We start from the raw sequence: 27,573 nt of genomic DNA, 5'->3' as shown, positions 1-27,573 counted from the left end.
ATGTTCAGGGAAAGCCCCTGGCAGGCCGGACCGGTTTGTTTACCTGCCGCATCTGCAGGTTTGGCTGATTGCAGCTCCCACTGGCCGCGTTTCGCGATCAGCCAAACCTGCAGATGCGGCAGGTAAACAAACCGGTCCGGCCTGCCAGGGGCTTTCCCTGAACATTTACCTGCTGCATCTGCAGGTTTGGCTGATTGCAGCTCCCACTGGCTGCGTTTCGCGGCTCCAGGCCAATGGGGGCTACGGGAAGCGGGCCAAGGGACGTGCTGGCCGCCCTTCCTGCATCCCCCATTGGCCTGGAGCAGCAAACTGCGGCCAGTGGGAGCCGCGATCAACTGAACCTGCGGATGCAGCAGGTAAGGAAACTGGTCCAGCACACCAGGGGCTTTCCCTGAACAAGCGGCGGACCGGCTTTGAGAACTACTGCAATAGGCTATGCTAAATTTACCCTCAAAGGATTTGACTCCTGCATTTAAAAGCTTCCAAAAGAATCAGGGTACCACATTAATAGAGGTATTTCTATTCATTCAAAAACTTAGCCCAAGAGTAAAGTAGCAATCACTTTGTTTGTTTGTTTTTTAATAAAGGTTACAATAATAGAAACAATCACACTCCGGCTCTACCATCAGTGGAGAGAAATGTGCCAGTACGCTTGGTTCAACAAAAGACTGAAGGCAAACTCAAGCAACACTGGGCAGATTTCACTTCTGATATGTATCACATTGGCAAGGAAAAGACCTTGATTATTTAACAAACTGAACAATTTAAAGAAATATGATCTTTAGGCACCTCAGTGATCTTAATTATTTTCTTATGCTTCTGAGGATGTTTCATCTGTGGAAATAGGGAACTCTTCCACATATGTAGCAGGAAAGAGACCGTTTCTCTCCTTAAGGGTCCCATACCACCATCCATTATTATCCTTCTGGTGAATGATGATAATGTATTTTTATTAATTCAACTGGATTTATACATGTGTACTGTGCCATTTCTGCATTAACCCTTGTTTAATACTTCTCTCTTCCCCTGCCTCCTTTATAGCACAGTCTAATTAAGTTTAAATGTCTCTGGTGGCTAGTTTAAGACGGAATTAAAACTGGATGACAAACCATGCTTACTACAGCATTATATCATGGCCCTATTCTCCATTGCATTCAGTCTCATTCCTCAAACTAGCGTTTCAGCTGAAATAACGTTTGGAAAAAACAGGAAGATGTTAATTACCTTTTTGCAAACTTAGCTCGTCATCGCTTTTAGCTTGATAGTCATACAAAGTCTTGCAGATCCCATTTGCTGGATTGCTGTCCCCTGGTTGTGTAAAAAATCATTAGAATACAATCACTAACAGCACAAGTAAAGCACGATGAAATAAAGAGATCTTGTGTAATAATAGTTTCTTAAAGTTCAATTTTATAGGCCTATGGCCAAAGGTATTTAGGTACTTACTTACACATGCAGACAGGCACCTAGTGGGATTTTCCTATCGATTTTAATTCGTTATAGGTGTCTAGGCACTTCTGAATATCCAACTGGGGCCCTGTCCGCATTATTAGGCATCTCAATATCTCTTAAAAATCTGGCTCTTAATAACTAGCATGTCATTAAATGTATGCATGTGGAAACTATTATCTGTTTTGATAGTGAAAAGGCACAAACCTAATTTTTGGAACATGGTTATAGCTGAGAGAACATTCTGAGAACTATTTCAGTTATCTCAGTTAAAGCTGGAAGATTAGGTTGTGGAGCGTCCAGGTAAGTGAAACCCAAATGAGGATCTGATCAGACTCCTAATCAATGTTGATGGAAGTTAGATTAGGTTCAAACTATTGTGGGACCCCACAGAACTGTGAACCCTCTAACAAGGTGAACAGAGTGCACTGGGCCTAGAGAGGAGGTTCCTCCATCCCTCCCCTTTTCCCATACTACCCTCTGACTTCTGGAAGACTCTTCTGGCAGAAGACTGGAATTTCTGATCCGTTAACCACGATAGCAAACTTTTTTGGATTATTGTAGGACACTAGCATGACCAAAGGCTATCCCTATACTGATATGTCTGTGGCTAGGAATTTGGCATTACTATAATAAAGGACTACAAGTTGCCCATTGTTAAATCCACACACATATATTATCTTTAGCATAATTTATCTGTAATACAGTTCCCAGAAAACCTAATTGGGCAGTGATTCCTTTTGGCACATACCAATTGTCTTAACACAGATCATTAAAAGACATTGTGTTGGCTGATTTAGGCCCTAAAATCAGGTCTCTTTAAAAAGTGCTTTACAAAACTAAATCAATTGAAATATTTACTGACTTAATTAAGGTGAATTGACTTATGTCAATTTACACGTACACACTGGTAATTTTTTAAATTAACTATTGCAGCATTATGACAGAGAACCAGACTGTGAAGCTGTATTTTCTCTGTCCATGTTGAGCAACATGTGTAATTTAAAATAACAGCATAAATGCTGAAAAGTTAAATTACGTTTACAAAATCTTTGTTTTTAAGAGCTAAGGGCCTCATCCTGCAAACACTGCCGTTCTTAGCACATGGGGAAAAGGGATCATGTCCTGACATTCACCTGTCTCTCTCCTACAGAAGGGGAGTTCAATGTCTTCCACAGCCTTATACTTGCCCTCTCCTTCCACCCACCCAAACTCCTGCAAAGGGTACAACTGCAATGGAAACATATGGCCTCTGCAAGGAACCCCTGTGATTGTGAGGTTTCCGGACTGGGCCCACTGCCTACTCCAGAGGGGACACATCCCATCCATCCCAATAGAATGACGTGGGTAGGAATTCTGCGAGGATTTCCTGCAGAGTTTTCCTCCATGTTTTGCTGTGGGAGTGGTGATCCATTCAATAGAACTACTCTTTTAGTAAGTGTTATGCACAATGGTAAGTGTTGGTAGCATCAGGTCCTAAACTGTTAGCAGTAATATGCATAAGGAAATGTAATTATTTTTAAAAATTTTAAACCACTGTGGCCATTTAAAATGCATGTTAACTTAGCTAACAATGCCACTTGAGTACACAAATATGGAGTACTGGAGGTGCCCAGTGATGTGGACACTGTCATTTGTGATATGCCGTTCACCACAGTGCTTCAGCTGAAAGTACCCGTTCTGAATGCATATCCTGTGCTTCATTTGTGTCCAAGAGTAGAAGACCTTTTACTACCTTACGCTTTTCTAGTCACTTACGCATGTGCAAAGTGAATGTAAAGTAATATCAAGTCAGAATGGTGATTTAATCCCATTTGGCAGTGGAGAACTAGAATCCTATGTGCTGACCCAAGAATCAAGTGTGGAGTTACCTGGCAGAAATCTTGAGTTATTCCCCGGCCCACTGGCAGCCCCTCTGCTTGAGGTGCGCTCAAATCGTTTCATTTTAACACAGCAAGAGATGAGGACAGAACTATGTGCACAGTCCTGTTGGTGATATTTAAAAAATAAATATTAAGGAAATAATGAGAGCACTTTCTTATTATTTATCACCTACAGCCTTTTGTGCCCATCTTGATAGGTTAAGTTCCTTTAGAGATTTTCATAAAGCACAAGAAACATTTTAGAAATAGATTGAGTTATTTGCAACCCCATAGCGTTCTGTGGTTTCTGCCACTGTACTACAGTCTGAGTTCTAACATTTAGCTAAAAGCTTCTAATATTTCTAACACAGAAGCCCACAGGAAGACCCCCATTAGGCCTGCCCCTGACATCTGATCTGTGGTGGTGGACTTCTGTGCCTGTACAGGGCCTCTTTGCCTTCAGTGAGAGTCCACCCCAGACATACGGTCTGTCTGCAATGCCTGGGACAGACTTAGGGACTGAAGCCTTGGTGCTGCAGTATTACTAATAAACATTTAGCTGGCTCAGATAAAATCAGAACACTTTGGCTAGCTCTACTGGCAAGGGCAAGCCCAGAAAATTGTTGTTAATAATCTGAGCTACATCAGGTCAGTGATATAGAAAGGAAAATGGAATAGACTTTTACTGAAAATGATAACAGATAGTACATCAACTTCTGCTGCACCAAGCATAGAACGAGAAATCGCCTGTAGAAGGGTTAAAGTACATGCTATGCAAAGTAGTAGAAAAGTGGTCATGACACTGATTACATTAACTGCTTTACCCTCTCTTTCCAGTTGGAGATACAGTCGCTCCAGGGATGTGTGGGCTTACGCTTCTGCTCTAGTTCTGCAAGTACTGTGGATAGTTTGCAGCTGTTTGCTCGCAAAAGGCTTGTTTTTAGACTTGTCTGCAGGCAAGTGGTTACAGTAAATATTAATGAAGTGACCTCATATTACAAGGTATCTTGATGAAAATATCAAAGGCAGCTTTTTTCTAAGAGAGAAAATCACCCTCTCAATTGGTTGTACAGGTCTACTCTTACTCTGAGCTATTGAAAAGTGTCTTTCCTCTTCCTTTCTCTCCTATTTCATTCATCTGTCAAACATTGGCTTTAATTCTGGATACTCATTATTCAGATCTCTAATTCTTGGACTCTGGTACTCTTACACTAAACACCAGTTGGTTCGGTCAAGAATTTATAACTAAAACTGGAGCCTAAATTAGCATCGAGTCAAACCTAGACATAGCCAGGTTTTCAAAATGAAGTGCTGTAGTCAGTAAAAATGCTACATTTAAAATAAGAATGTACCTGCTCCAGGAGCACAGCCGTGTCTTTCTGGTTCTTTACATCTGAAAATCAGGGGGTCTCTGTGTATGTTTTAAGCATCTGCTCCAGACCTGAAAAGTATCAAAGAAACTGACAGGCATGTGAAGGACTTCTTGGGTCATCTAGTCCACATTGGCTAATACTTTACCCTGTTACTGTCATATTCACCCTAAAATTTCCCATTCCTTAATCTCATCCTATTACTCCCATTTATATGCCATTGTGTTCCACTCTCAATATTTTCTCCCTCCTTCATATGTAAACTTTTCTGACACTCGTAGACTTACTCTCTACCAACCCCAATAATCCTATAGCCACACTTTAACTTTTGATCTTTTCTTTCAAATCAGTCTGTCTAGCCATTTGCTATTTTTGTTGTCCTTTTGTAAATGGTCTCAGATGTAGCTATGTGCTATTGTTCCCAGAACTGGGGCTGTTGATAGGACCAGCCTGGGCTCAGCTTGGGAAGTTTGGTCAGGGTGTCCAGGCAGCATTCAGTGTGTACAATGTTCCCAATGGAAAGGGGAGATGGCTGGAATACTGGTGTGCTCCGGTGATCCCTGGCTGCCCAAAAGGGCATTTGGAGCCATGGCAGCAACTTTAGAGCAGACCTGTGGTTACTTTAATTTGTGCTGGAACCAATTCAACCCCGAGACAGCCCCAAGATTTTGTGTGTGTGTGTGCACACGCAATAGCAGCATAAAACTTTTAAAGCGATTTTTTTTGGTACCCAATATAAAGATGAACTAGTGGCTCCAAAGTTAAGATTGCAGTGACATAGTCTGTTGCTGTCCTGTGTTTTTGTTCACTTTCACTTGCTTACTATCTATGTTTTGGAATAAAAAAAAGACACTCTCTCTGTGTTACACCCAAAGTGCGCATGGAGGATTCTCATTTACCACTTGCAATTCCCCTTACATGAGGCACTGTGATGGGGCCCATAATTTAATACAATCCATTAAGACATTCAGTGCAATAGCAACAGACAAGAACCTTCTTTTTCCTGTGCTGCCTTGTTTAGATCCTTCTGCAATCGCAGCACTTTTGCTTTGATTGAAGCTTTTTGTCTTGCTTTATCCATTCCATTTGTAAAATCTTCCTCCTTTACAGAAAACATTTGGATGTGCAGCTCAGATGACACAGGAACCACCACATTGTAGAAATAAGACCCCTATTAAAACCTTCACTGGGGATGCTGGGATTGAATTTTATGAAGAGAAACAAGCGCAAGTTCAGAACAAAGAAGGAGGTCTCAGTAATACTTGATGTTAGGAGACTGCCACCCAAAGAAGCTTCAGTTTGTTGAGGGGGTTGGCCCAGTAAATTAGGTACAAGAAAGATGCCAGGTTTAACTGAAATGCTGTGTGTACAAACTTGCAGGTTTATGATATAACAAGATAACTAATCTGAACAGCAAACTGTTGATGGCCATGAGTTTGCTTTGGAACTATGTCTGATAGAGTCTCTACAGTGATCAGTCAGTTCTGGATGCCTGATTTTATTTCCGGACGATCACTTACCAGAATTTCCCCTGAAATATCTTGTGTGTGAAAACCAAGTTTTATAGCAAGGAAGCACAGCAGAACATTTTCAAGAATATCCAAAGAGGGCTAACTGAGGCCTCAATCCTTCAAGTTGGTGGGGTCAGCACAGGTTCAGAAGTCCATCTAGGAGGACTAAAACATGGTTACTTACTGTAACAGTTGTTCTTTGAGATGTGATGCAGACATGTATTCCATGTAGGTGTGCATGCGCCCAGTTCACTGGAGCTGGAGAACTTTGCCTAGCAGTACCTGGAGGGGTGGTGTTCTCATCTCGAGGCCTTAGCTCCTCCCCAGCCATATCAGGGTGGCACTGCCCGGACCCTGGTCAATTCCTTCACACCTAGGAGTTAAAAGGACAAATGAAAAGTATATAGCAATAAAGATTGTCTTTTAATTATTCATTTGTGTTTCTAAGGCAGGTATGACAATGGCTTAGAGGAGAGGTGCACATCTGTGAGAGGGAGGATATCATATCTCATACTGATACGTTTGAGCCTCTTCTATAAACTCAATGCTGGCGTGTAGGAAGACACCTCTTCTACAGAAGAAACAGGGCCCCTTTTATTCCCATGGTCTGTTCTCAACTTTGAGATAAAGCCCCCAATTATAATTTCCACCTGGCTTCTTGCTGACCAAGCTTATCTTAGCAAAAAAACAAGGTTGTCCTTTGTTTGTTCTGCTTCTTAGCTAATATTGTTCACTATTTGCTAGGCCTCTGTCTTCTTGACCAAACTCTGGATTTTGGGCTTGTAAAAAGAGCTGACACAGTCTGTATATCAGGTTGTAACATAAACAGCATATGGATTTTAGCCCTTCAGTTACAATACAGAACTGCATTTTCTTCTTTGAGTAGATGCAGCCATGTATTCATGTAGGTGACTCACAAGTGGTACCCGCAGGAGGAGTCTGTTTAAACAAAGACTGCAGGGCTGCTCTTCCAAAGTGTGTACCATGCAGCATCCACACAGACATGCAGGGAGCTGAGTGTTGGGTGGAAAACTTGACCATAATGCTGAGTCAGGAGGTCAGGATGAAGAGGAAGGGATGTGGGAGGTCAGATTGATAACACAAGGAGGTCAGAGAATCAGCATTGTCTCAGCCAGGCTGCGGTAATGAGAATGAGTTTGGCCTGGTCCAATTTCAGCTTGAGAATGACCTGTGGGATGATTGGAAAAGGAGGAAACCCAAAGAGAAGCGTCAATTCCCAGCTTAAGTGAAAAGCATCAGTCAGGGAGCCCTGGATTGAGGCTCCCTATGGGAGCAAAACAGCCAGCATTTCTTCTGGTCTCTGGTGGCAAACAGGTCAATCGTTGGGATGCCTCTTAGTTAAAAAATGGACTGTAGGATGCTTGATGTCAGATCTGCACTGTCCACTGCCATAAAGAGTCCAAGATCAGGGGACGTCAGACCTGACTGTCCAAGGGATGGCGATTCAGACAATAGACTGAGTTCAGCCACATCTGAAGAGGCTGTAGGCACAGCTTGGCAAATTGGACTACTTGTGTGCAGGCAGATTTATGACCTAACAACTTTAAACATACTTGGGCTGTGGTTAAGGGCTGAGACTGCAGCTCCAGACAAAGGTGGTGAATCAGTCAGTCGGCAGAAATGCTGTCAAAATCACAGAGTCTGTCAGGGCCTCAATGCACTCAATTCTTTGAATTGGGACCAAAGCCGACTTCCCGCTGTTCAGGATGAGACCCAGATGATTGAGTAAGCGTAGCATGAGAGAGGACTTCTTCTCTGGACTTGCCTCTCAGTAACTCACCATCCAGATATGAGAAGATATGAAGTCTCTTCTTTCTGAGGTACGCTGCTACCACAGTCATGAATTTGGTAAAAAACCCGAGGAGCCGAAGAGAGACCAAAGGGGAGCATGGTGTACTGATGGTGCTGGTCCGCCACAACAAACTGAAGAAACCCTCTGTGGTTTGGGAGAATTACTACATGAAGATAAGTGTCCTGAAGCTCCAGGGCAGCAAACCAGCCCTCGGGATTTAACACAGGGCGGAGAGTTGCTAGAGCGACCATCCAGAATCTTGTGTATCTGATGTATTTGTTGAGGTTGCAAAGGCTGAGAATAGGTTTCAACCCCTGCCTTGGGATTGGAAACCAGAAAATACCAGAAGCAGAATCCCTGACTCTGATGCAGCAGGAGAACCTCCTCTACAGCTCCCAAAGCTAGTAGGGACTGAACACGCTTGAGGAGCAATGTCTCGTGAGAGGGGTCCCTGAAGAGGGACAGGGTAGGAGAGTGGGAAGAAAGGATGGAGAGAAGCTGTATAGTATAACCTGATCTAATGGTGTTTCGGATCCTGTTGTCCATGGCAATCGAGTCCCAACCACTAAAAATGAGCTAGCCTGTCCCTGAATAGGGGGGACAGAGCTGGAGAGGTCACAACTGGATCACTGCTCTGGACACAGAAGTTAAAATGGGCTCCTGCCAGATGCTGGGCGAGGGCGGGCCAGCTGGCTGAATCCAGAAGCAGAGGATCTCTGCCTCTGGGATCTATGATCCTTCCTGGGGTAATCCGGTTGCCTCACAGGAAAGGAGATCTGGCTGGAGAAGTGCTGCAGATGGTATTGCTGTTGCTACTGCTGACAGTGATAGTGGTGTCTCTGTATCATTTAAGTATAAACTCTCAAGGAGTGCAAAGTGGCCCGGGAATCCTAAGACACAACTACAACTGTATATAAGAAACAAGTCTCTAGTAACTAAGACAGAATATATGAAGTGAACGAACACCATACAGAGCTCCTACTCCAGCCATGGACAGTGAGAAGAAGCTGATGGGGGGTTGGGATGGTGCCACCCTTATATGGCCAGGGGAAGGGCTAAGGCCAAAAGATGTGAACACCGTCCCAATAGGTATGGCTAGGCAAAGTTCTCCGGCTCTAGTGTGTTGGGCGCACTCACACATACATGGAATACGCGGCTGCATCTACTTGAAGTTCAGGGCCTGATCCTGAGTGGAGGTGAGCACTCCCAGCGTCAAAGGCAAAGGTAATGGGAGCTTCAAGTGCTCACCCCAGTTCTAAAGGGGGCCCCAAATACATTATAAGAGTGACTTTCATACTATGGGCTGTTCCTTAATACCCCTTTCCAAGTTCACATTTTAAGATAATTTGAAGGAAAGAGGAATGACTATATGACTAATTCAAACAATATGAATTCAGTGTAGCCAAACACAACAGTAATAATATTTTGCATTTATATAGAGTTTTTCATTAGCGATCTAGAAACACTTTACAAATATGAATTTGGCCTCACTACTAACCTGTAGCATAGATAATTATTAGAGTAAGTATTGCAAAATATCCTCAGGAGGCAATGGGTAGGGCACAACAGACAGCAGATTTCAGCTGCCCACTTAGGGCATCTTCTCAGCCTTAACATGGGCCAGGATCCTCAGTACTGGAGGGCTCCTCTTGTTCTACCCACTAGGTATGGAATGTCCAGAATTCCTTTGGGATTTATTGGCAAACATTTTCCAGCACCCGGAGTAGGGAAGCTCAGGGATTTAATATATAAACAAGCATTTCAACATGCCATTATGCAGGCTATTATTTTGAGATCTGCTCCCCCTCTGTTTAGCTTGCATATGCATAATAGCAATCCCAGCATAAAGGAATGTTCTCATGACAGACTAAACTTTCCAGCGTATGTAGCAAACTCTTTGCCTGGCAAACTGCTAGAGCAAACTGCGTTGCTTGCATTGCCAGAATTCATCTATTCTATATGAAGTTCAAGGGAATATGTGACAAGTGACAGTAACAGTGTCATTACGATGTCTGACTAATTCTCCTCACTATGCACAGAGATGCACACATATAGCTAGGGATAAGTTAACCAGGGGGTTTGGCCTCCCATTATATTAAATTCATGTAGTATTAAATTCTTTGTCAAGCCTTCCCTTGAGGGCAGAGGCAGCCCTAGTATATGTCTGTGTGGAGCATGGCACAGTGGAGCCCCAACTTGGCTTGGCACTGCTGTAATACCAGTAAAAACCAGCAGCAGCAAACATTTCATTGTGTCATCCTGTTGAACTGCAGCGTCGCTGCATGATGCCCAGGTGTCAGTGCCATGACGCAGCAGCCTTACGGAGGAGCCGCAATCAAAAAAGACTTCTCATCAAAAAAGAAATGAGGGAAAACTGCCTGACCTGGGAGAAAGGAGATGGCAGAGACAGCATCACAGATCAGAAATGGGCACTAGTGACAAAGGGACATAGGGTAAGACCCCAGAGTGTGAAGCCATGCCCAGGGTGGACTGTACCACCTTTGACAGATACCTAGGGGGTTTGTCTCTTTTTCAAACTTGGGCAGAACTTGCATAGCTTGTCATGTCAATTAAATCCTACTGAACTGAACTGAGAATGATAATATTGCAGCATCAGTGGGTGTTGCTATTGTGCTGCGATATCACATTGAGTTACACAGGCACAGGGGCACAATATATTATCTTGTGAAAACTTCATTCCTCATCCTTATTTGTGGCCCCTAAATATACGTCCCCAGAGACCTTCATTCTCCTAATTCATGTCTGCAAGTAACTGCAGCAATGTTAATTAGATTAACCCTTTATGAAACAATTTTGAAAAAATCACTTGCTACATTTTATCTGGTTTTAAGGGTCCAGCTTATGAACAGAATTGTTAATAAAGTGCTCAGCTTTTGGGGTTTACACTTGCACTTTTACTTCTAATTTTCAATCTAGTTTTCTTTATGCTAGCATTCAGGGTACTGGAATGAAAGAAAGAACAGATGGTAACAACAGAATAATAGATCACAAGCAAAGCTTCCTTCTTTGCTCTGTACTTACATAACAATCCATTAATAAGAACTCAGATTTGGTTTCAGGAGAGAACACTGACATTTCTTCCAGTAAAGTCTGAATGTCCTTTTCAGCATCCACCTGGCTTACGGCACTATGAATCTGTGTGTGACACGAGAATAATGGCAGAGGATGGGACACCAGTTCAGAATCAGGAACTGCAACAGTGTCAGGGAATTTATACAGGAAACTAAAAATCTTAGGAACTACCTACTGCGATCAAGTTTTGTCCAAAATGGGAAAGGTGCTGGTTATAAGTATTTAGGATATTGCACAGAAGCTGCAATCTTTCCTTCTCCAGGTCTAGAATACTCTGAAAAAAGGATGCCAGCAGTCAGTGGCAGCAAACAAATCAGTGACCACACCTTAGGGACAACCAACCAAAGATTAAATGTTCTGTTGATAGAACAGATCAGATCTTTGGTACAGCTGCTTCAGGAGCCATTCTTCCCCTGCACCTTAAATCTATATAGCTCCTTTTGTTCCAAAGTGCCTTCCACCTTTACACAGAGCCCCACTGATAATGCAGTCATTTCCAGGCTGGAGGACAAAAAATACTGGCAGCATTGTGCAAAAAAGCAATGGGGAAAGTTGTGGCCTTAGGGCAAACCCTTTACTCCTATGAAAAATGCCATGGGGGTATTTAATGTCCATATACAGCATCTCAGATTTGATAGGCTGATCTCACTCACATGCACATACACACATACACCCAGGTCTCATTGATCTTCCTCAGAAAGGAGAAGGGATGAATAGACTGTACTGGAATTTAAACCTCTAAGTCCAGGGTGCCTAAGGGCAAAAGTTAACTCATGATGTAAGTAGACACAATGCCACTGACTTCAATGGATTTGTGCCTCCTTACAGCCAGGTCTAATTTGACCCTAGAAGTTTGAACTCCAGATCTGAGACCACCAAGTCCTCCCTCCAGCTATGATAACAGTATTTTGTAAGCTTTTAGTTTTGAGCCACCAAGGACCATCTCCTTTCTGTACACATGCAACTCCCATTAAAGTTCACCAGCATCCCAATACACTAACATCACCATGTTTGGTACTACTGTCAGCATAGCTTTGCCAAAGCTAATCATAAGCCAGAAGCTGCTTGCTCGTTATGAGACTGCATGATCCATATTCCTCTGCAGTCTTATGCCTGCCCCTCAGTTAACACTGAACATCAGTCTATGACGCTCAGTTCCCAGCATCCTAGCTGCAATCCTCTGGTTACCGGGTGGCCTGGTGTCTCAAATGCCATTCTTTCTGATGCAGGGACATTCTAAGAGCTGCCTATAGGGTATGCCTACACTGCTCTTAAAAACCCGTGACTGGCCTGTGACTCGGGTTCATGGGGCTTGGGCTAAGGAGCTGTTTAACTGCTGTGTACACATTTGGGCTCGAGCTGGAGCCTAAGCTCTAGGACCCTGACAACTGGGAGTGTTCCACAGCTCGGACTAAAGGAAGTACTTCTTCACACACACTCAGTCAACCAGGGGAACTCGTTACCAGGGGACATTGTGAAGGCCAAAAGTATAACTGGGTTCAAAAAAGAATTAGATAAATTCATGAAGCATAGGTCCATCAATGGCTATTTGCCAAGATGGTCCAGGGTGCAGCCCCATGCTCAGGTGGTCCCTAAACCTCTGATGGCCAGATGCTGGGACTGGACCACAGGGAATGGGTCACTTGATAATTGCTCTGTTCTGCTCATTCCCTCTGAAGATCTGGCATTGACCACTGTCAGAAAACAGGATACTGGATTAGATGGACCATTGGCCTGACCCAGTATGGTGATTCTTGTGTTCTTATGAAAAACACTGAATGGTCTGGAACAATTCTGAGTATGTAATAAATACTGTATCTCTCACTGGCCAGGGTAATGTTTAACAGGCTTTAATTAGATTTGAGAGTAATAATTAAAGTGATCTATGTCTACTTGTGAAAAGAGGTTGGCATAAGTTTATGGCTAATTCAGTTGTGCAGAGGGGGAATCCATAGCACATTTAATGAACACTTATTTCTGATTACCTTTTTGGTCAAACTGTAAACTAAGCTACAAGAAAAGTCATTTTAGTAGACAGCCAGTAGTGTACAGAGCTGTAGTCCAATGGCCTGAGCACAGGTCTAGGAGCTATGAACTCTCAAGCAGTGTCTCTGGCACCCACTGCTTTGTGACTGGAAGCAAGTCACTTAACCTCCCTGCCTCAGTTTCCCCATTTGTAAAATAGCGATAACGATAATGAGTTGTAGGGGTTCGATCATGATATGTACTTATTGTATCTCACACTAGTTTTTTGAGAATTAATTAGTCAAGCGGCCAAATTCATCTGTAGTGTAACTCAGCATAGTGTCTATAGTGGGGATCCGCCAGGGATGAAGTTAGTTCTATGTGTCTAAAGCATTCCAAAAATGAAAAGTGCTATATTTGTGCTACTCCAATGCACTCAGCTTCACACAAACAACACAGACAAGACACTCACTCTAAAACAGCAAACAGAGGGTAGACAGCAGTTTAGATCATTTGCCATGGAAAAGACTTTTAAAGATAAAAGTATAAAGTGCAAAGGTAGTGTCAATCAATAGGACAAGTTTGGCTTGCACTGCCAAAGTCCTGCCTCCCATACTCAGTATTAGTTTTGGCGGCTTTACAATCTTCCACAATAAGCTGCATCACTGCTAGCGTGCACCTCTCCCTTCCTGCTACCACTGCCAGCTTCATATGGAGAATCAATGAGGAAATTTCTTCTACACAGATTCAGGTTCTGCGTAAGCAGAGAAGGTGCCCTTGAACACTGCCATAGCTCAGTTCACCTAATATTTTATAGTCTAGCACACAGACTGAACTCTCCACCAGAGGTCAATCTGTGATGTGTTTAATGTTAAAACAAGAATAACTACCCTAGACGGGATACAGCAGAGTGAATTCAACGGGCTGCCTCCCTTTCCATGCCAACTTTTATTTCTGTCCCCTTGAGTTTCTGATGGGGAACCAAGTGCATATGTCAATTCACACATACAATCGGATAATTGACAATAGGCTCCAAGATTATCTCCACTTAATTAGCCCATAATTGTAAGCTAAAGACTTATCCTCCTATTTCCCATTGACTAGCGTTATGAGAGTGTATGATATTAAATTAGGAGTATCTGTATTGAAGTAAATGGATTTACACTGGTGTGAAACTGGCATGAGATCAGAATCAGGCTCACAGTCTTTGGAAAAATCTCAGATAGAGACAGAACCACAACAGAAAGGAAACAAAATTACTTGCTTGATAGCTATTTTCTAAAGCTGTCTCCCAAGTCAGTCTAGTTTCGTAGCCAGATATATTTTTTTGAAAATAATCTTCATCTTCCTTTGTCATTTTTGTTGCTGATTTTTCTAGCCTTCTGAGCAACTAAGGTAAAAATATAAACGTATATTTATAATCATAAATATTAAGGCAAACACAAAAGAGATTTTGCACATGAATATAATATTCTATTTCCTTCATTCACTTAAGACATAAACCGTGAGCCTGATTCTGATCTCTTGACAGGTGTAATTCTGCCAGCTTCAGTGATTACCAGGATATGTACGCAGGTGAAACCTAAAGCAGGACCCGTGCTACCTAGACTACAAAATTACATAATATCAGAGTCATATCTAGCTAGAAGATACTCAGGCCATGGACACAAGTGATCACCAAATACAGGAGAAGAAGCTGAGGTTTAGAGAACTGAAAACAAGTGTGGGAGGCAGAAACACCTAAATTCTTATCTTGGCATAGCTGCTGCTCTTAGTGTGGTCTTGGTCAACTCAGCCTTTCCGTGTCACATTTTATCCACCTGTAGAAATGATGATAATAATGTTTATCTACCTTCCTACCTACCTCATGTAGGGACTAATTAGCGCATGGACAGCAGTCTGAAGTTATAAATCGCCTATTTACTTAAAGCATTTCTATCTATATTCTGTCTGCTTTTCACTCTTTTCTAACACAGGGAACTTAACCTTGGAAGAAACATTTCCTAATGGTGCTTGAACAAATTATTTGTATCCTTAGTGATTTTATTGCTCTGATCAGTTTGTTAACAATTCACATGTTGGCAGTTGAGAGTCTGACAGGCCAGTGGAAGGCACATTTTAAGGAGAGGAGGAAGTTTGCTGTTAAGGCATAAACCCATTCTTTTGCCCTCTCCTGGATTTGAAATGCAGTTTTACCTCTAATTGCAAATCTAAATTATAGGGAAAACTTTGGTTAAGTGGTTGAACTTATTCCTTTGATATCATCCCTAAATTAATCTCTTCTCCTTTTAATGTGCTCATTTCTGTGGCTAAAGAAAAGAATCCAACGGGATGTTGCATTGAGGGGGCCTTGAATAGTCCAGGTTACTGTTTACTAGAAAGGCATCTTTTGTGAAAGACACAGTGGGAGTCCATCATTAGCTTGGGAGACTCTCAGCTGCAGCTGTTCTGATTGCTTTTAATTGGCTTTCACCTTCTTTTGTTTATTTCTTAGTACAGGTCTTGTTCTCACAGAGTTCTAGAACTATGTAAAAGTTGGGTCTAGTTAAAAGTCACATAATTAAAGAAAGAATATCTGTTTCACAAATAATACCTTTTATTCCTACAACTGAAAGAATTTTAAAACCTAGCTCACTTTTCACCTTTGTTATTCTTTACTCTTGATTAGTTTGGGGCAGTGATTATTGTCTCATCTTATTATTCTTTGTAGACTAAAAGAATTTACAGGGACCCACCCAGACCGAGGCCGCATTGTACTAGGCACTGCACAAAATCTGCCTAAGGATTTTATACTCTCGCCCATCACAGTGGTATCTAAGAGCCGTCCACTTCAAATCAATAGTGATAGTGAAAGCCCTAGTGTTCTTCGTAGAGTCTCTGGCATATCTCCCATTTCAGGGTCAAAACTCTAGTTGGGGAAGGGGTTTGGGCTTTGTTTTAAAAAAAATAGATAAAGGTTGGAGGGGAAACAGTCCCTGAGAGGTAAAGTGATGTGACCAAGGCCAAACAAGAGATCAGTGTCAGAACCGAGAACAGAACCCAGCAGTCCAGTACCTATCCACCAGACCACATTGTCTCTCTTTGGACAACAGAAACAGACTAGTCAGTTTAACTTTTGCTGCTAGCCAGTTGCAGTTTGTGGCTGCCATGCACCAGCACAAAGCTATAACCTTTCGGTTCCGGACACCTATTCCCATTGGAATTTCTAATAGTCTGACAGTTTGTCAACACTGGCCACTAGGCCTGTTTTAAAGCAGCTTTGCTGCCAAATTATTCCCATCCCAATTGAGGGTATGGACCTGAGTCTTTTGTGAAGCATATTTTTTTTTAAATTAATTATTTAATTTTGAGTGGCCTAGCTTGGAGTATGCTTTAAAAACGGGTACTTTACAAAACAAATACAAAACAAATTGAATCCTCTTTGAGATGACAGAGAGGTACATATGAAGCAAAAGTAGTGCCTGATTTTCTTTTCTTATGTAGCCATGGATGCTCTAAGTACATCCATTGCACAGATTTATGTACACAGTTGGCTCTACAGAGGAGTTACCTTCTGCTGCTTCTTCCCTGTAGCAAATTGCTTGGTGTTTTCTACACAACGGAAGAGTGCTTCACGTTCCTTGGTAAACCGCATTCATTTCCTCTTGGCCTACAGACAAACACACCAATAAAAAAGAGTCAGGTGTAGAGTGCCAACAGACAGTCCTGAAATTGCCAAGCAGAACGGCTGCAGAGCTTGCTTGACGTTTCTAGATCTCACAGGAATTATGCTTTCAATTCCTGCCCTCTACACAAATCTTCCTGCACTGATGAAGAAGTTGTAACTGATACCACTTTATTGTCTGTTGTGACCAGAAATCCTGTATGTTCTCTCACATCTTTGGTATTTTGGAGAAGGTTGCAGCCCTTACAAAAACACTAAAAAGCGACGCAAGCAACAAATACCATTTCCCTTGGAGACAAATCCGCACATTGAACCCCGTGTGTCTTTGCTTACTAGCCACTTTTGGCAATGCAATAAGTGAAAATCATGTCACCTGAGTCAAACACTAGTATAGGGCTTGGCACAGAGGAACTGCACTGGGGAATGAGGGTGGTGGGAGAGCAATTGGTAGGCTGAAGAATGGGAACAGAGCCACATCCACCACTTCTGTAGCCTCAGAGTTGCACTACCCTGCACTCTGTAGCCCGCTCCGCTTTGAGCGATGCCCTGCAATGGCCATTACATGCATACTCTCATTCTGCCTTTACTGTGTCTTGTGCAGGTGTGGCACAGCGCTAGGAGAGAGCTCGAAAAAACCATCTCCACGAGGGGCATAGCTCCCAGCGCTGGTGCACTGTCTATACCGGCACGTTACAGAGCTGAAACTTGCAGTGCTCAGGGGGGGTGTTTTTTCACACCCCTGAGCGAGACAGCTGCAGTGCTGTAAAGTGCCAGTGTAGACAAGCCGCCAGAGTCTGCCCCACCTCCGAACTGGCATGTCCACTCCACACAAGGGGAATGTGTGCCTGAAATATTCATTTTCTGTTAAATTAGTGTTACCTTCATTCCCCCCAACTTTGGGTCCCAGCTGCCGTAGAGGAGTAGGGAGAGAGATTCAGACACTCCAAAAGGAGCAGAGGGCCCCCAGATCCCAGAACATACAGTGGGCAAGGAGCAGGCTTCCGATCCCTACAGGGGGGTAGGGCTCCCCCAGATCCCAGCACATACATGGAAGGGTAGAATTTAGGACTGACAGCCTTCCCCGGTCCTAAGCCCCCAAGTGTCCTCTGCTACCCCTCATTCTCCAACCCCTCCTGTCTTCTCCCCTCCCATTCCCCCTAATCTCTACCCCTCCCCCTTACCTGAGCCCTCCAACCCATCTTTCCTCCCCATCACCCATTCCCATACGAACCCCATCCCTCACTGCAGACCCAAACTCCTCTTCCGCTATTATCATCTACTGCCCCCCATTACTCCTCCCCTCCCAGTGAGCATTCACGTGTAATGTATTTTCTTTTCAAAAATAGTTTCCGTGTCTTCTGAATATTCTGCTGTACGCAGTTTACATTTCTCCAAAATAAAATATATTGACAGAGGCAGATTTTCCCCAAAACTTTACAGTTCATTCTCAGATTTCTGCCCAAGGTGGGCGTCAAACTTCAAAGTTGCTAGAATCTTCAAAGTTGCTGGGGGGTTTTCCTGAGGACCGTATCTCAAGACTGCCTTGCATCAAATGACCCCACCTTTGGATCACTATCCCTACCCTGTACTCCATAAGGCATAGCAAATTTCAAGACAATCCGTGTAAGCATACAGATTTTAGAGTGCTTAGCAGCACCCATCCTTGAAACAGGACAGGCTTCCCAACCTTAACTAGACCAGAGCTGGCGTTCCGTTATAAGATTGTATGAACTAGAGAGAGCACAGAAGGCTCAGAAAGGCGTTAAGTGTCCCATTCATCTCAATAAGATGTTCTCAGCTGAAAGAGAATAGCTCACACCCCACAAGACACACCAAATGTCAAGGCAATCTGAGCATGCGGGTGGATTTTAGAGCACTTAGGCCTGTCTAGTTTTACACAGAAAGGCAGTCTCAACTGCAGTGGAGTTGTCGCTCTGACATAACAAATACCGGAGATCTGTTCCCTCCCCATGTGGTCTATGACGATGAATTTTATGGGTTTCAGAGTAGCAGCCGTGTTAGTCTGTATTCGCAAAAAGAAAAGGAGGACTTGTGGCACCTTAGAGACTAACCAATTTATTTGAGCATGAGCTTTCGTGAGCTACAGCTCACTTCATCGGATGCATACCGTGGAAACTGCAGCAGACTTTATATACACACAGAGAATATGAAACAATATTGTATATAATGTGTATATAAAGTCTGCTGTAGTTTCCACGGTATGCATCCGATGAAGTGAGCTGTAGCTCACGAAAGCTCATGCTCAAATAAATTGGTTAGTCTCTAAGGTGCCACAAGTACTCCTTTTCTTTTTGCAAAGACAGACTAACATGGCTGTTACTCTGAAACCTTCATTAGCTTTTGCAGGATGACTCGGGACACCATCGAGCAGTTCTGATTCCATCCACTAGGGGCCAGGGCTACAGACACACAGGAGCTGATTCAAGTTTGATTCTAGAAGTGGTCAAAGAATTTGGTTGACATGTGATTAATTTTTTTTATGCCAGTTCAACCCTAATTATTACATAGGATCTTCATCTCCAGATCCCTTTCTCTTATTAAACACCTAGGGCCAAACCCAGAATGGTGCTGAGCTCCTGCTAGCTGTTTAGCTGGTGATCAGTGCCTTTTGGAGTTGTCCTATACCGTCCTCCACTGCAGTCTAGAAGTTGGGAAGCAGTTTTTTGAAAAGTGTTGTATTGACTTTTTGGATATTGGAAATATACTACAAGTCTAAGGAATGTTGGTCAGCTAACATAATATTGGCTATTAAGAATTAGTGTATTGTGTGCACTTAATCACACAGCAAAGTGCTAGGAGTTTGTATATACCAGCTGGATGTCAGATGTGAAAAGAATTTAACTTGCTATTTTAGCCATCCTGGCTATTGGAACTGAGATTTTTGGTAATTACACCCCCATACAATTAAGAGTGACTGGTGTGTTGTGCTCAGATGGTTTTCATTCCTTTGCATACTGTTGGATGTTTTATACATACTAAAAAAAGAAATCACTGTTTACGAATGTGAAGATTAAAGAAGAGGAAGAGCCTATGCTGTACTCTTTTCATTTACACTCCATCTCATTTTTGAATTTGGTAGATGTTACTTACTTCAGCTTCATCTTGTCCAAAGCTTTGGTAAGCTTGTTAGCCAGCTTTTCCAGTCCTTTGGCATAGCTAATTTCTGAGGTAGCCCTGTCAATACAATAATAAAAATCATAATGCAATTCAAACATTACCTGACCTGTAAGCTTTGAACAGGTCTGCCTGAGCCAAAGATTTGGTGCTTACAACCAAAGAAAATTGCTCCAACATAAAAAAGGGAGTGATCTCATAGCGAAGATACACATATGCAGATCTTTCAGCCACACAGGCATATTCAGCAAATCACAGTAGCTCTGTAACACCATATGATTGTATAACGTATCGTGACTCTATTAACATAGAGTACTTAACCTAGCTGAGAACAATGGCAATGACACAAATCAGGTCAGCTTTTACTACCCGTACAGGATTGAACTCCAGGGGATACTAGGATATTGTCTAGATAATATCAGACAGCAAAACTTTTATTATTAATTATTATTATTTTGTGGTTATGAATAGACCGTAATTAGGTCTATTCAAACATTATGTATAAATTCCATACAAAAGACCTACACTAAAAGAACATGAAGTTTTTGACAAGTCAAGCACTCAGAAGTTAGGAAACGCCAGTATTAAGGTTGCCCGTGGAACCTTAATTTGGCACCCTTGTGCATTTGCACTATAATATAGTCTTTAATTATATGATCACATGCTATTTTTTCACAGGACCCCTTCCTCATTCAGTGCACAGGATGGATGGTGCTTTGGGAATGAATCGGGTTTGTACTGTTAATTAGGCTATTGTCGCAGTCTCCTTGCCCAGCCAGACCAGTCAACAAGCCAGAGCAGAGTCCAGGACACAGACACCGACTTTTCCCTTTGCACAGGGGTGACCTGCCACACTTCACTCCTTCCCACAAGGCTTTGCTCTTGTCCCACCTTTTTCTGCTCACTCCCGTGAGCACGTCTCATCCCCACTACTTCCCCTCCCTCCCAGCATCTTCTACATGCCGCAGAACAGCTGGTTGCAGTGAGCGGGAGGTGCTAGGGGGAAAGAGAGGAGCTGGCTGCTGGTGGGTGCTACACACCCGCTAATTTTTTTTCCATGTGTGCTTCAGGGCTGGAGAACCCACAAAGTTGGTGCCTATGGTCCAGGACCAGGTCTAGACACATAAAATGGCAAAACATTTAGATGGTGAAGTTAAAGAAGATACAAATAGTGTTAAGTGGATTTCCCCTCATCTAAAAATTAATATATCTACAATTGGGAAATCTGCACTGAGCAAGGGCCTATGCTAACCTTTATTGGCTCTCTCATTTTTACATTGGCTGATTTTCAGATTCATCTCTACATGCCGGACCAGTTCTTTTACTGACTTGCCTTTGTGAATTTTTTTTGGACTGGGTACAGCAGATCAGGGGCCCAATTCATTATTGTCTTTCCCCTTATGTAGTGATTTACATCAGTGCAAAGTACACCAGAACTTCAACTGGTAGAAATTGACATTCCCTTTATTGGTGCTATTCTGATTCATATCAGGTTAGAATCTGGTCAATTGACTGTAGAGTGGGTAAAAATTGTTACCAGACTGATTTAGCAGTATCTGACATCTACCTTACACAGGTGGAAATGATTGTAAAAGGCACAGGGAAGCTGAGAATCATGCCACATATGTTAACTTTTGGCTAAGACGTCTAGGAAGCAGCTGATCCACATTTTAGAAGCTGGAAAGATACTAGTGAGGGAGAAGTAGAAGAAATGGAAGAGAAGAAGCCTGATATATTTGTCCATGATTTATTAGCTGTCTGAATTAACTCTGGGTGCATTTAATTCAAATATTTAGTTCATGTAAAAAGTGAGTGGATAATTAAGAAGCTTGTACTTAAGCTCATAACAGCAGCCTAACAGAAGGCAAACTTGATAGTCTAAATCCACCCTACTGTAGCACCATTAAAGGAGTACATCAGGGATGAATTTGGTCCACTGTATTTTTTAGATTAATTCTGGATATTCTGTTGCAAACCATTTCCTGCTGACGACTTTGCTGAGCAGTTTGTAAAGTCAGGGAAGCATAGGGTGATCAGACAGCAAATGTGAAAAATTGGGAGTGGGGAGGAGGTGGGGAGTAATAGGAGCCTATATAAGAAAAAGACCCAAAAATCGGGACTGACCCTATAAAATAGAGACAGCTGGTCACCCTGGGAAGCAAGCTGGTAAAATTAAATTTCCAAAGAATAGATCTTCAAAAAACCTCCTCTGATGTGAAATAATACGAAAAGTCATCTGCAGTATTGCAGCAATTATCTGTCATTTTAGGCTCCAGTCCTCACCCGTATTGGTCCATAATTCTGTAATCCAGGCTGCATGGGATGGCACTGAAGCAGACATCACCCTTTCTGCACCATCATAAATCAGTTATACCCAGTTTGTATTCAACGTTCATGTAATTTACATAAGAAAATTGATTTACATCTCTCAGCCATGCATGCTGGCTTTCACCAAAATGTAATTTAACAACATGGGTTCTTGGTACAGAACAGGAAACTCAGAATATGAAGAGAGGGAGCCTGACAAAGAGACAAGAGAGACTGAAGGGAAGGGAAGGGAAGGGAAGGAGCCTGGCAAAAATGAGGGAAATAAACCCAGATTTGCGAACAGCCCTCATCGCCCACTACTGAAATATACTAAAAATCCTGGTCCTGCATACTGAAGGTCTGACTCAAGCAGCCAGAATTTACACAGCAGCTAATCCAAGATGACACTGATGCTGGCAGCATTATCAGGGTAATATTTTCACAAGGACAAAAATGGTCTTGTTCAATTTCTCTAAAAAGAAAAGGAGTACTTGTGGCACCTTAGAGACTAACCAATTTATTTGAGTATAAGCTTTCGTGAGCTACAGCAAAGTGAGCTGTACTCCTTTTCTTTTTGCAAATACAGACTAACACGGCTGTTACTTCAATTTCTCTGTTGGTCTTCTGCAACGGCAGGCAAGTAGGTCTTTGCTAGCTAGGATTTACAAGTAAAATATTATTGGTGCTCTGAGGCAGTGGGATTTGCAAGATGATAAACCTGTATCCCCTGGAATAAAATAAAAGGGACCTGAGACAATTCAAACCCCCATGCAGGGCTTGAGTCTCTCCTCACTTAGGGCCTGCTCCTGCCTCCATGGGAGTCAGTCCTGTTGAACACTGGGAGATGGATCTGGTCCTTGCACTGGTAGTATTACACCATTATAGCTTTTTTGACTTCCATGGACATACTCCCGATTGGCACTGGTGGAAGTGAGACGATAACCAAGCTTGGAGCATGAAGTTTGCCTGGTCTTGGTCCCCATAAACACATTGGGCTAAATTCTGCCGGCTCTACATGGATATACACCGTGTGAGAGCAGAATTTGGCTCAATGGGCTTTCCCCAGGTGCAAGATACAGTCACCTGTTGTTCAGAAAAGCAGCTGAGATGTTTTTCAACACGCTGACAATGCATTGCCATTTTAGTGAATCTGGACTGCACTTGTGTTCATGAGAACACCATGCACGTTTTGTGAGACTTTGAATTTTGTTGCCATTAAGACAAATATCTTACCCTCTTCGGAGCTGCCATGTCCCTGCCCCCTACACTCTGATGGAGGCTAGTCAACCTGGCATAGTGAATAGAGTCTGTAATAATAATGGGAATCCAGAGAAACACTGATTGCGTGGGCAGAAAGATGACAATGGGCTCAGCTCTGCAGTTACTCTTCGAATTCCAGTGGCCTGGGGAACAGCCTCAGGCACAGGCTCAATAGTTAGAGAATGTATTTCATCGTGCAACTGCCATCCATTTCCTGGGTGCTGAGAAGTGCCTACCGACGGATTGTTTCTCTGTGAGGTTGGCACTTAATGTACCACCTGTCCAAGTAAAAAAGGGAGAGAGAGAGAAGGCAGGGACAGAGTGGCCCAGTGGACGTGGGACTTAAGAGGCTTGGGGTCTATGCCCAGCTTTGGCACTGGCCTGCTGGGTAACGTGGGGCTGGTCACATCGCCACTGTGTGCCTCAGTTTCCCCATTTGTAAAATGATGATAATGCTATTTTTCCCCTCTATTGTAGAGCACGTTGGGAATCTCTGGATGAAAAGTGCTGCGTAAGAGCTTGCCTCCTTAAATTAAATGAAGACCAAATGAGAGCAAATTTATTTTGCCAGCTTTCGCAAACATGTCTGTAAAATGACAAGCTTTTGTGTTGCTGGCAAGAAGCAGCTCTTTCAAAGCCACTTTAGGAGGACAAGTGTAATTAAAAAGGAAGATGCTCTTTAAAAAGAGCCCAGATTGGAAAGAGAGCTGCTGACTAGATTAATACACGACAGAGGTGATTAAATATTTATTTTCAAATTTAATTAAGAATTGCATTTTGCTGTTGAACTTCAGGTTGATTTTTTATGTAGGTAGAGGACAAAACTTTGCCTAATTATGGCAAGACAGCCCATGGCCAAGCAGTTATTAGACTATCTTAACCAGCAGTTTTGGAACCACTGAACATCACCTGCATAGCATTTCTCTCTCTCTCAACTGATAGACAACTGGAGAAGACCTGTGGTTTGATTTCCCACCCAGGTTCAAACTGGCCATTTTGTAGAGGTATCAAAATCTATGTTTGTGTTTCTGGAACTGCAGTAAATCTAAGTTATTCCCTATCAACTTCCAACTGTTCAGAAATGATGTACAGCCAGCATGCAAATCTGCCGTACAAAGGAGGCTGCATATGTACTGCATTGCAGTGGTAGGTCCTGCCTTACTTGTGGTGAGACAAACTTCTTGAGATAGAAGGTTAGATTATTAAGTTTAGTCTCTAGGTATCATGCTATGATTTTCTTTTATCTATAATCCTTTTGCTTGCACTATTCTTATTCATTATCTCTTGAATCTTAAATCTTGGATAATCAACTTGTTGTTTTCATTATAAATACATCTCATTGCTGTGCTATTGGAGAAGGAGCTGATCCTGAGCGGACTCACACATGCCGTAGGGTACACTGTTCCCATGGGGACAGCAGACACGGTATGATTGTGAGTGTTCATTGGATAAAGGGGCTGGACACTCCACGGGAATACTTCAAAGGGGCTCAAGGACTGGGGTGCACCTACTGCTAATCTGCAAGGCAAAGTAAGGGCTGGCCTGAAATTGATCTTTAAATGAGACAAGCCATGATTTGAAGAAAGTATACACACACACACACTCAGAAGGAAGGGTGTCATTTACTGAATCATTAATATCACTTTCCGCAACTCTCCTTCAAGTACAGACCCTGCCTGGCTTATGAGATCTGGTGCAGCCAAGGAGGCATGGCGGCTAACTCTTACCTTCAAGTTGTTGTCTTTGTTATAAAGTCCTGCTTCCAAACATTTAGAAGTTTTCATATAATTAGGTAATAACGGACTTATTCCTGATCCTCCTCACTGTGGACTTTATGAAGACAAACTCTGGCCATACAATGAACATTTTATATGTGTAGTAGTAGAGAGCTGCACACAGCCTATACCATCAATATACAGGTGTGTATTGTAAACGCAGCCCTTAAAAATCAGGGAGGATTTTGCTGTTTATGTAACTTCCTCTTTGTTAATGTGGACCAAATAGAAGCTCTGGTGTGGGAAAATATCCTTGCATTTGATCTGTACACCTCTCACTTCAAACTAGCCTCAGTGTCAATATGCTCTTCTTTTAGGGCTAGACTGTGATTAGCAGTCAGCAAGGGAGGCAGTGCAGGAGACACAATCTGCCCACAGCTCCAGGAGGTACGGGGACTACACCTGCTGCCCCATGTTTTATGATCCAGGGCCCTGCCCCCATTGCAGTGGCTTCACCCTAGAGAGCAATCCTGGTGCTTCCAAAGCAGAGACAATACTTGTTCCTGAGCCTCAGGAAGGAGGCACACAGTGGGAGGCAGCCTGCTCATCTGTACAACTGTCAGGCAAATTCTAGCCCTTAATATACGATGTGCTTACAGCCAAGTTTCACAGGGATCAATCTTAAGGCTCCAGGTGTTAATTGAGAATATAAATGGAAGTTAAATAATTTGATTTGCATAAAGCGAATTATCCTAAATTTGAATAAGCCCTAGAATATGAAGACTAATGGACAACTAATTAACAATGCATTTTTCACACAGCTGTGATCTAAGATTTTAAGTTCCAGAGGGAAGCATAATAATTGGTGAGATTTTGCATCGATAAATTAGCCCAAATTGCATTCTAGTGTCATATTTGTCACTTCCAGAAATATTCGTGCCCTCTCCCTTTACACCATTCAAGGTTTAATGTGCTCCCCTTTGAGGCTCCTTGTTAAAATGAAAAAATAGAAATGGATAATATACATTTTGTTAAAGGCGAGGGTGAGGTTATTAGTTTTGGCATGTATGAATGTGACCATGCAAGAACAATCCTGTTTACATTACCTGTCTTGTCACTAATTACACCAATTTATGAAAGACTATAAACATTGTGGTTAAGTTTAATAAAAACTGAGGGGAAAAAGCGATGGCTTTATTATCAAAACCCATTCTGGACCTTCCTTACACACAGACCCAGAAGGTCTCCTTCCTCACAGAAACCATGGATGAGGACAACTTACCCTACCGGCAAAACCAGCTAGGTTTGGTGCTATAAATACATTGCCTAACCTCCTCAATGGGGCAGGAATGGCTGCTGCAGAGCGGGAGCAGGGAGGAAGCCAGAACGCTCAGCATACAATAACGCTCTCTGGGCAATCCTTGCCCTTACCATGGTGGGTACCTACCTTACCAGAGCAGATTCCTCCATGCAGATTCCAGGGCTTCCACCGATAGTGGCATGGCTAGCTACTGAGACAACAGCAACTGGCATCCCCAACATGATTGCACATTTTGATTCCCTCCACATGAAGTCATAGTGTCAGGAGCTACCACTGGTCTGAGAAGTAGCAATGTACATGGTTGTTTGCCACAGGGTTTTAGCCTCTGTCCTAAAGAAGCAAGAATCTTCTGTTCCTCTCCCAGCAGCTGCACCAAGATCCAGTTGAGCGCCAACATTGCCTTCTGTGTGCAAAGAGAATTCAGGGGGCTCAGGGGCAGTATGCTGGGGAACCCCAGGCCCCCTCCACATTATGTCTAGCCATGTGCCATGCACGCTGCTGGCTTCCCACCATGCTGTGTAAGTGAAGGGGGCATCTCGGCCATGGGCAGCGCTAGATGTTAGACACACTATATTGGCCAAACTCCCACATAATTAAACCTCTTAATGAAACCCCTAGACACGCAAGGACTTAAATTATGCATTTTTTTTTTTAAAAAAAAAATCTATGCTCGCCTACTCGGAGGCTATGTCTCCGCTAGGAGCTGGGCTAGGGATTACCCAGCTTGCGGCCATGCACTCGCGCTAGTTCGCACGGAGTTAGCACAGGCAGGGACAGCCCCGCAGCCGCGGCAGCGCCCGGAGCGGAGCTGTGCAGAGCGCAACACCCCTGAGGCTGGTGGCCAGGCACTCGGCCATGCCCACAGCCGGACTCACACATTCGGCACAGCACCTTCAGCGGCCCTCCCTGCGCTCCGCAGGAAACACCCACCCCGCCCCCCGACCAAGGCCAGCACGGCTGGTTCCACAGCCGCTGACCCCACTGGCCAAACCCTGAAACCATCTCGTCCCCTTCTCTGCCCCAGCTCTCCCCTAGCTCGCCCACTGCTCCTACCCCCAGCCGCCCCGGAACTCCCGTGCCTCTGCCCCCCCGCCCCGGGTCCGCCCCG

At 43.2% G+C, this 27,573-nt stretch overlaps 1 protein-coding gene across 1 annotated transcript; it reads right to left on the bottom strand.

Annotated features, from left to right (window-relative positions):
• Window positions 1–545: 545 nt before the first annotated feature.
• On the bottom strand, window positions 546–26,686 carry NOSTRIN (nitric oxide synthase trafficking). Its single transcript, XM_073306888.2, is given in 13 exon segments — window positions 546–945; window positions 1,222–1,308; window positions 3,321–3,435; window positions 4,136–4,261; window positions 4,664–4,752; window positions 5,675–5,783; window positions 11,048–11,184; window positions 11,285–11,372; window positions 14,328–14,453; window positions 16,614–16,712; window positions 19,651–19,723; window positions 19,839–19,922; window positions 26,592–26,686. Coding segments are annotated over 13 exon segments (1,362 nt in total). The 3' UTR covers window positions 546–811.
• Window positions 26,687–27,573: the final 887 nt, after the last annotated feature.

Source organism: Lepidochelys kempii, chromosome 11 (assembly GCF_965140285.1).
Source record: "Lepidochelys kempii isolate rLepKem1 chromosome 11, rLepKem1.hap1, whole genome shotgun sequence".
In the NCBI taxonomy this organism is placed as follows: Eukaryota; Metazoa; Chordata; order Testudines; family Cheloniidae; genus Lepidochelys; species Lepidochelys kempii.
This window is presented reverse-complemented; position numbering and strand designations above follow the sequence as displayed.